The sequence below is a fragment of the Protobothrops mucrosquamatus genome, unplaced genomic scaffold (genome assembly GCF_001527695.2).
Source record: "Protobothrops mucrosquamatus isolate PMUCROS unplaced genomic scaffold, P.Mucros_1.0 scaffold2057, whole genome shotgun sequence".
Classification (NCBI taxonomy): Eukaryota; Metazoa; Chordata; class Lepidosauria; order Squamata; family Viperidae; genus Protobothrops; species Protobothrops mucrosquamatus.
Genome location: NW_015388162.1, coordinates 1 through 9,716, shown reverse-complemented (window position 1 = coordinate 9,716; position 9,716 = coordinate 1). Strand labels below are relative to the sequence as shown.

The following is a 9,716-nucleotide window of genomic DNA, read 5'->3' as shown; positions in this document are numbered from 1 at the left end:
CTCTTCCTCTCTCCGGGCAGGCAGGCCAAAGGCAAGCGCCCACTGCAGCCACCTTGCGGTGCCGCCTTCCCTGGAAGCATAAGGACCCCGACCCCAGCACACCAACCAAGCCCGTAGGGAAAAGAGAACAAAACTGGGGAGGGGAGGGGACTGTGAGGGAGGAAAGGGCTGGAGGTGGCCTACTCCTTGGCACGGCCAATGATGGCCAAGATGTACAGGAAGATGTTGATAATGTCCGTGTAGAGGTTGAGGGCCGCAAAGATGTACTCCTCCTGGCTGATAGCCAGCTGCTTGTTCCCCAGGATCAGCTGTGTGTCCACCGCCAAGAACTGCAACAAAGACGTGGCTGAGTTAGTTCCCAGCAGCTCCAATGGATGGCCGACTGGGGGGGGTGTCTTCCGCCAGCCCTCAGGCCTTTCCCTACTCTAAACCTCCTGCAGAGCAGCCCCCGCTACTCCACGAGACAAGAGACCCCCCCTCTTCCCAAGGTGCCGCAGACACTCACGCAGGTGAAGAGCAGGGCCCCAAGGGACGCGTAGACGATCTCCAGGATGCGGTTCCGGATGAAGATGCAAAGGATGGCGAAGATGAACAGGACCATCAGGCAGACGATCAGCACGCCGCGGCAGGAGGTGAAGTCGTACTTGGTCTGCAGGAGGGGAGGGAGCCACAGGGCAAGTTCAAGAGGTTTGGCATCCGGGCTGCTTTCCCAGACTGACCCCACTCACACACGTTGCAGAATGCAGAGGCTCTGCTCTAAGGGACCAAACGGGTGACACGCCCAGGGATATGGGAATCCTGGACTCATCTGGCGCAGGCACGGTGGCCTCACCAGGAATCTCGCTCTTGGGCCCTTCATTCCCAAGAGCAGCACCGCCAATGGGCATGGGAAATTCTGGGGTCCAAGGCAAGCGAGTGCTCCCCAATCCCCCCTGCAAACATGGGAAGGTGACCCTGACTTGTATCTGGACGCCACGTGGCCCAATTCCCCCATCCCGGAGGAAGCAGAGGGCCCCCACCTGCAAGGAGAAGATGACGACGGTGAAGCACACGGCAGTCGTGATGCCCACGGCCATGATGACAGCGTCCGTGTTGTAGAAACTGGCAATCATGCCCACCATGTAGGAGAGACTCAACGTCAGGATGGACTGTCGGGGGAAAGGAGGGTGTTAGTGCCTCCACCAGGGCTTGGAGGGGGGCCTCCTCCCTCCCTTGGGGGGCTTCTCCCGAGAGCCAGCTAGACCCTCCAAGCCCTCGTGGAGAGCATCCCCAATCTCTTCTACCAGGGCGATGAGGTTCCATGGGTGCTTCCGCCGGAAATCCCCACAGCAGCTCAGGACGATGAGGGAGATGAAGAAAACCGCATAGGAGACGTAGTACGTCCAGACATTCTTGCGCACAAAGCCCTTCACGTCCTTCACAAAGGTGAAGATGGCCACAAAGGAGAAGGTCACAGAGAGCTGGATGGTCAGCACCAGGAAAACCTGCGGGTACAAGGGGAGCAGCTCAGCCTGGTCACCAGTGGTGCAAAGTGCTCCTGCAGGGCAGTCCTCTGGGGCACCAGGAGAGGGAGCGATCCAGCTGACCAAGGAGGGGGGAGCAGTCCTCTCCCCTGCCTGGACTTTCCTACAAGAGGCACCCGACTCTCTTCCACGTAAGCTGAGCTGCTCACAGGAGATTCAGCGGGGACCCCATCTAGCTCAGCTTCACCCAAGAGTCTGCCCAACCCTTTCTTGGGCAGCGTGGGAAGTCCACCGGTGGAAGCCCTTCCCTCAAAGTGGAGAAAGAGCATGGAGACCCTGCTTCGTCCTGTCCTAAGAAAGTTCTGGAGATCCTCCCCTCTACACTGTGTCCTTTTTCTGCAAGAGACGACCAGAAGGTCTATGGAGGAAGGTCCATTGTGTTCAGGTAGGGTCCTCCCCCCTTCTGGCCGAAGAACCATTCCCTTCTTCTTGCAAGGAGTGGGCAAGGAGCTCATCCCAAGCAGAGAGTCTTAGGCCCCCTAAGCTGAGCCTCCCCTCTGGTGGGGCCTCCAAGGAAGGGACACTAGCTCTGACCAGAGAGGCCTCTGACCACTTGCAGCCTGGCTCTGGGCAGGGTGGCAGCAATCAAAGGGTCAGCCTCTCACCCAACCAGCAGCATGCTGGCCACAGCTCAACCAGCCCTGCAGTGACCATCTTGCTGACCTTGCGAATGAAAGCCTGCCGGATGTTCTTGTCACCCCAGTTGCTGGGGGTGAAGCCATCGTTGTCGTAGTAAGAAGGTGGACCGTCCTCGTGGTAGTTGTTCTGCATCGGGTCTGTGCAGAAGCAGCAATGCAGATGGACTGAGTGACTCTCTGTACGGACCCTGGACAGCCCGTCGTCCGGAGAGCAGGCCTGGTGCAAGTGGGCGCCTGCTCCCCGAGTCACACAGAGGGTGCCCCCTTCCACCCAGTCAGAATTCAGGAGATGTGACACCCCTGCCCCCCCCCCCCCGAGGAGGCTGCTCACAGCCAGTGGATGCCTTAGGACTCCCTCCATGGCCCAGGATGGGGGGGGGCAGAGCCACTGGGGCTTTGCAGAGGGCCCCGTGCCCAGGAAATTCACCCCTCCCCGCTGCCCACCAGGGCACAACTTACCAGGTGCGCTCATAGGTGCTCCAGGATGCGGCTGCGCGTAGGGAGCCTGTGGGTAAGGCCCTTGAGGGTACGCAGCTTGTGGATAAGGTCCGTAGGGCGCGGCTTGGGGGTAGGGAGCAACCGGGTAGGGGCTCGGAGGATAGCCAGTCTGGCCATAAGGTGAAGGCTGGAACTGACCCTGTGGGTGGGGAGCTTGGACTGGATACGGAGCTTGGACGTAGCCGGGGGGCATCGGAGGCTGCGGGCCTGCATAGGGGTCCCCCGACACCAGGAAGCTCTTCTCGTGCGACATGGTGGTGATGCTGGGAGCTGCAGGGGGGGGAGAGGGAGGCAGGTGAGGACGTGGCAGCATCTGTTACAGTCCTTCCTTGTCCTGACAATCCCCCTTCCCAAAAAATCCCCCCCCTGCCCAAACAGGCTTCCTGACCAACTGGGATGCCCTAAAGAGATCCTGGGGTTCCCTCTCGTCATCCACCACATCCCACCAACCCATCAGTGCCCTCTCACCCCCAGTGCCCAGCCACCTGCTGGGAGCAAAGGTAGGGAGAGGGGGAGGAGTTTGGGAGGACCCCCCCACACACACACCACTTCTGAGGGCATTCACAGGGGTATCCCCTTCCAAGGCTCCCCCCAGGCCAAGGCTGGGCATTCTAGCTGAGCAGCTCATCCTTCCCTGGGGGGGGGGGAGGAGGGCATTCTCCCCCCCCATGGTATCCCACCTGGGGACCTCCCCTCCCCTATCCTGACACTGTGGTCTTCAGCGCAGCCGGTGGCCAATATTAACCCCCCCTCCCCCCAAGAGAACAGAACCGGATGGCTCTCTAACGGAAGATGGAGCAGGAGGGATGGCCAAAGCAATTTAGCAAGAAATTTTAATTTATGGCATTAAAGCCTTTGAAGGTCACAGAGGGATTAACTCATCAACTTTTTTCCAGCTCTGGTTAAGGCAGACATGGTTTATCTCTGTGTGTGTGTGTGTGTGTGTGTGTGTGTGTGTGCTCTTCCCAGGAAGTGGCCCTGGGCCTCCCTTCAGCTTTATCTGCCCTCTTTTAGCCAGCAGCCCTGAGATTTGGGGGGCTCCTTTAGATTAACCAGGATTAACCAGGGTTAGCAGATTCTCCTACAGTGGCAGCAGTTTTTGACTAAAGGTCGCAAGGTCTCCTTCCCAGCAGGAGCAGCTGCAACAGCAGCAGGAAGACACCCCCCCGGCGGGTATTCTCTGCCCCTCTTTGTGGTCTGTCATGTGGGGCTCCCCGAGTGACCGATGCCAGCTTGGATCGGCTCCCGCCTCGGCTATTGGCAGAGCCCCCCTCAAGCCCTGCTTGGCTCCTGGAGGCCGTAACACCCGAGTATCGAGGGCAAGGGTGCTCAACCGGTGGCCCTTCCTTTGCCTGGGACCCTTTGGGACCTCGTGGCTTTGGGACCCCATCCAGGCGCTGACCGGATCTGGCCCTGCTTGGCTTTCTATGAGGTCAGCTGGAGCTGCCACGCCAACCGAGCAGCAGCCGTGGGGAGTTTCCTCACCCCCCCTGCTGCTCATGGGCATCTCCCCTGGGGGGGGTCTCGGGGGCCTTCCGAAGGCCCACTTGGACTCCTGGACAGGCGTCTTCAGGAGAGGCAGAGCTGAGCCCCCACCACTTCACCAGAAGAGGAGACTGGCCCCTGACCTGAGGTGATCTAAGCCCATAAGCCACGGCACTCTCAGTTGGGGCTGCCAAGGGCTGGAGGGGCTCCGTGCCCAGGAGGAGGGTCCCCGGAAGGTTCCCAGTTACCTGTCCCCCATTAATCCCAGCCCATTCCAGACTCCAGGCCCATTGCAACTGTGCCGACAGGCCGCAGCCCCCGGTACCCTTTGCCAGCCTCCCCTCCTTCTCCAGAGCACCCAGCCCAGCCCACCTTCAGGGCCCAGGACGCCCTCAGACAGCCTGGCCTAGCAAGGCCAGAACCACCTCCAGCGCCCCCCTGCCTGGCAGGAGCAGCTCCCCAAGGCTGCCACCACTGTGTTCTATTATGGGCTCCGTTGCCATGGTGCCCAGCAAACTGTTATTCTCGCTGGACAGGCTTCGGGGGGGGGCCTCGACTGGCTCTTTGGGAGGGGGGGAAGAGGCTCCAGTCCAAGAAGCAGGAAGTGCCATGTGGCCAGAGAATCATGGCACTCCCAGGGGAAGGCTGGCATTGTGCCCAAATGCCAGCCTGCCCCCTCCCATCAGCAAGGGTTTCCCTTCACGGCCTTTGGCCTTTGCTCCCCAGCCTCCACACCCCCATCAATCCAGAGCGAACAGCAAGAGGGGGGCCCTGGCCCTGCTAACCCCCCCCCTTCTCCCAATCAGGAGCAAGCCATTGCCTGGAGCTCAGCAGGGGCCGAGGTCCGGGGGGGGTCCAGGGGTGCAGCCTGAGTGGCCCCAGCCTTTCCATTTCACCAGCCTCAATCAGGCAGGGTAGGCCTGCCTAGTGGACGGGCTCGTCCCTTTCAAAAATCTGTGCTGTCTGGATGTTGTGAGGTGGCATGCAATTGGGCATCTCACAAAAGTTGCAAAGATTAAAAAAAAATAAACTGGAATGTGGAAATTTTTACAGTTTCAGAGGCTCCAGCCCTTTTATTTCTTCATCTGAATAAATTCATACGTTGCCTGATTCTGCAATTCTGGGTGCTTTGCAACTTTATGCTCCAAAAGGGTGCGCCCCCTTCTCAAGAGCCCACCCTTGGACCCGCAGTATTGGACGACATTCGTCCAGCCTCCCACCCCGAACCCTTTTGAGGGGAGAGAGGGTGGCTGGCACACGGCTCCAGAGGGCCCCGCATGAAGCCAGGTGTCCGGACCCTTCTCGGTCGGGGTTCAGGCAGGGCACAGCACTGGAGACAGGCCGAGCCTTCCGTCCTCTTGGCGGCTTTCCGTACCATCCACCCTGGCGTCCTTCTGGGCCAGCTTCAGGGTTGGCAGGGGGAGGCCCGGAGGTTCTCCTCCTTCCTCCATGATGGGCTCTGGTCGGGGCTGGTAGGAGGGCAGGGTGGGGCCCCGGGGCCCTGCACCTCTCCTTTCCAACGCGAGACCCCTGGGGAGGCAGCTGTCCAGTGGGGCCTGGTGTCACCATAGGCCATGAATCCCACTTGTGCATCTCCTCCCTGGATGGACAGGGGATGCCCTGGCGGTGATGGCCGAGGGTCTGGCTGGGGAGGAACCGGCTCCCACTCAGTCCTGACAAGACAAAGTGGCTGTGGGATTTTATTCCCCCCACCACCACACTGTCCAGGCCCTGGTGATGCTTCCCTGGGCTGGGCTGATGTGCAATTTGGGGGGGGGGGTCCTCCTGGACTCAGGGCTACTTCTGAAAGGGAAGACATGGCTGGGGAGGCCTTTGCATCGATCTGTCTGGGGGGGCACTTGCAACCCCTTCCTGGACCAGGAGGCCTTGCTCATGGTCACTCATGCCTGCTCACCTGCCCTCATCTGGATTACTGCGATTATCTCCTCATGGGGCTGCCCTTGAAGACCACCCGAAAACTTTAGTCGGTCCAGAATGCGGCAGCAGCACCCACACAATCACAGGGTAGTGCCAGCTCTCTGGCGGCAGCTGCACTGGCTCCCAGTCCCTTTCTAGGTGCAGGTCAAGGCGCTGCTCGTCCCCTTAAGGGCCACATTTGGCGCAGGGCCAGGTTGTCTGCTGGATCACCTTTTTTCCTAAGGAGCTCTACCCCTCCTACCTGGGGAGAGAGAATGGGCACGCTCCTGGTCCCTTCCCCCCCCAACCATCCTCTAATGGGGGGTCAGCCCCACCTCCCTGACGTTCAGCAGCCCCCTCCCTAGTCCTTTAGTCTTTCTTGGGGTGTCACAAACCAGGCTTTTTCCTTGCGAGATTACATGATAGCACAGTGTTTCTCAACCTTGACCATTTTAAGGCATGTGGACTTCAACTCCCAGAATTCCACAGCCAGCAATGCTGGCTGTGGAATTCTGGGAGTTGAAGTCCACATGCCTTAAAATGGTCAAGGTTGAGAAACACTGTGATAGCAAGTTAAGTTGGATTGGTGCCAGGTTCTTGTTGTTTTACCTCGTTGCGTTTTATATATTTTAAAATGACTTTATATGCCTTTTAATTTTTAGAGAGTTGGCTTTAAAACGGGTGGCTGTATAACTAACTGCTCTAAAGAAATAAATCATCCCAGTCCAGCCAGCGCTCCTGGCTCAGGGAACGGTCTGGGGACCTCACTCGGAGTCCAGAGGGTGTTTGGGGGGGCACCGGGGGCCAGGCAGCTCCAGGGCCCAAATGCAGGGGGTCATCTCGGCAGCGGCTGGGCTGCCTCCCTCTCAGAGCCGCGCCCCCCACCCGGTGCAGATGGAAAGCAACAAAATGAGGAAACGGAACCCGGAGGGGGCAAAACTGTCACGGAGCCTCGGAGGAGAAGCCGCCTCCCCAAGCCTCGGGCCAGCCGCTCAGTCGGACCAGGGGGAGCTTCGGGGGCCGCCAGTTCCGCGCCCGCTCGCGGGGCCTCCCTCGCCAGGGCAAACGGCGCAGCGCCGCCCGCCCAGAGAATCAGCTCCTCCGGGGGTCCAGCGCCGGCCGCGGCCCCCGTCAGAGCTCCGAAGCCCGCGGGGAGGAGCCGGGGCCGGGCTCCACGCTCGACTCTGCCACCCCCGAACCCCGGGAGAAACCCGGCCGGCGCCCCGCCTGCTCCGCCCGCCCGCCCGGCAGAGATGATGGACAGCTGCCCCAGTCGCGCTTTGGCACCGGCCCCGGCCCCCGCGCGCCGCCAAATGCGCAGAGCCAGCGGAGGGGCCGGCAGCGCCCCCGCCACCCCGAACGGCGGGCGGGACATCCGACCGGCGCCCCGGGCAGAGCCGGACAGGCCAGGCGGCGGCTCCGGGGATGCGCGGCTGGGGAGCCGCTGCAGCCGGGGATGCGGCCGGGCCTCTGCGGGAGCGGCGCCGAAGCCGCCCGAAACGAGGCCTCCCCTCGGCCGGGTGGCCAGCCGCCCACGGGACCCTCCCGGGGGCTACGCCGGACCCACAGCCGCTCCCGGTGCCAGGCAGGCGGGACGCGGCCTTGGGCTGGCCGGAGAGCGAGCGACACCCGCCCTGCCAGGAAGCCCCTCGCCCCGAGGCCAGGCCTGCCGGGAGCAGCCCCCGCGACGGGACTCCCCGCGCCGCCCTCGCCTCCCTTCCCGGGGCTGCTGACTCACCGTCGCCTCCGGGGCCCCGCAGCGCTCAGGGTGCGCAGGAACGGCGGCGGCGGCGGCGGCGGCGGCTTCCCCCTCCTCCCAGGCCGGGCACGGAGGGGGCGGGAACGGTGACGTCAGCAGCTAAACTCTCCCCCGCACGCAGCTTCCCCTCCCCCCTCGCGATGGCAACAGATCGGGAGGGCGCGGCACCGGGGGTTCCGCCGGGACGGGGCTCCCCTCGCTCAGGGCCTCCTCCTCTCCGCGGCCGCCCCAGCAGCCTCCCCGGAGCAGGTCGCTGGGCTCGCCCGCATGCCCCCCCCCGCCAAAAGACCCTCGGGCCCCGCCCCAGCCGCCCTCCCGCAGGGGAGCCCCACGCCGGGACCTCCGGACCGGGAGAGCGGGATTCTAACGGGCGGTCCCCGTTCCCGGCCGTGGCTGAAGCGGGACCGAGTCTCCCCCGGCGCCCCCGACGGCCTCGCGCGCTCCACGGAAAGGCCGCCTGGCGACACCGCGGCGGTTCAGGGGCTCCTTTAGCCAGCCGCGTCTATTACGGGGAGGAGGGGGGGGCTGACCCCCATTTGTGCCCCTGAGAGGTCCCCCAAAGCCACTCTCGCCCCAAAGACCCCGTCGGGCTCTTGACCAGCTGGCCTCTCTCCAGACAAGGATTCCCCCCCCCCCCCCGGCGCTCTCCAACAGCTCTGCCCACCCAGAAGCTTCCATGGGGTGGCCGTCCCCGAGCTACAACCCTTAGCAAACACGGGAAGCTTTTTTGCCCCTATCCTGTAAATGCCCCCAGTCTGGAGACCAGACCCCTCCCCCTCCACGCCCTCGGCTGTCAGCTGTCGCCTGAAATGGCATCAAAGCCAGGACTGGATAAAATGGTTGCAGAACTGCCAAATGCCCCCAGAGCAGCAGACACCACACACTGTGCTGCAGCACTGCACACACGGCACCAGAGACAACATCCACAACTCGTGGGGTGCCTTTGTACACTCCAGCCCTGAAGGTCTTGGTCAAGAGAAGGCCGATTCCCACCTACTAGGTAACCCAGCCAGGCCCACCCCACCACTTGGCCCTTGTCACATACCCAATTCCGTGGGCCCCCTCACCTCAGAAGGCCCAAACCAGCCCCCTGGCCTTTAGGCATCCCACACCCCAGCAGACCCTTGTGGGGGGGGGTCCCAGTTTGCTTTCACTCCCTCCCCAGGGCCTCTGCTGCTCCTCACTCCCAGGACCCCCCAAGGCCGCCTGCTCCACCACGAGGGCCGCCTTCACAAACCACAAAACCACACTCAGCTGTGTTGCTGCAGGGCTTTCATAAGCGCTCTTTGCTAAGCAGGTGGGCTGGCTGGGGGGGGAGGTCTTAAGGGGGCAGGGGGCCACCGGCCCAGGCCGCCCTCCCTCTCCCAGCCCTCCTGGGGAAGCAGCGCAAGGCCCCTGGCCAGGTCAAAGGGGCTCCGAGCAGACCAAGCAAGGCCCGGGGATGATGGCTGGGACGGCTCCCACTATCCCCAGGGGGCTTTCCAGTTTGCCCTGGGTACACCAGGACTCCCTCCTGTCCCCTCTGCTCTTCCGTCCTAGACTAGATGCCATCGTAAATGGGCAGTGAGTTTGGCCTCCGTTATGCGGAATAGACTACCGATTTTGCCAGTGACGAAGAAGAATCCCTGATCAAGGAGGCAGAGAAACCATCTGGACTGGTCATCAAGTTGGAAAAAACAAATATACTGACCGTTGATGTTCAGCAGTTGCCCTATGCCAAAATGGAGTGCAACTTCATAAAATCAAAACAGAATAAAGCAAAAGCAGAGCATTGCGCCTTGGAAGATGCCAGCCACGGACCGGCAAAATGTCAGGATGCCAACTCATGAGATCACGGCCCATTGAGCTGGAAGCTCATCTCCGTGGGAAGAATTCCAGCCTCTCAGCTCCTTGGCA

General features: G+C 62.0%; 1 protein-coding gene across 2 annotated transcripts; it reads right to left on the bottom strand.

Moving 5' to 3' along the window:
* On the bottom strand, window positions 1–9,525 carry GRINA (glutamate ionotropic receptor NMDA type subunit associated protein 1). 2 transcript variants are annotated; one of them, XM_029285669.1, is made up of 7 exons: window positions 9,511–9,525; window positions 2,621–2,929; window positions 2,187–2,299; window positions 1,284–1,484; window positions 1,020–1,148; window positions 506–649; window positions 1–329 (listed from the first exon to the last, which is right to left on the bottom strand). In XM_029285669.1, exons 2-7 carry the CDS (start codon window positions 2,910–2,912, stop codon window positions 180–182), a joined length of 1,029 nt encoding a protein of 342 aa, XP_029141502.1. In that variant the 5' UTR covers window positions 2,913–2,929; window positions 9,511–9,525; the 3' UTR covers window positions 1–179. The 2 variants fall into 2 exon arrangements, with proteins under 2 accessions (XP_029141502.1, XP_015679432.1); XM_015823946.2 differs by lacking the exon at window positions 9,511–9,525 and adding an exon at window positions 7,800–7,830.
* Window positions 9,526–9,716: the final 191 nt, after the last annotated feature.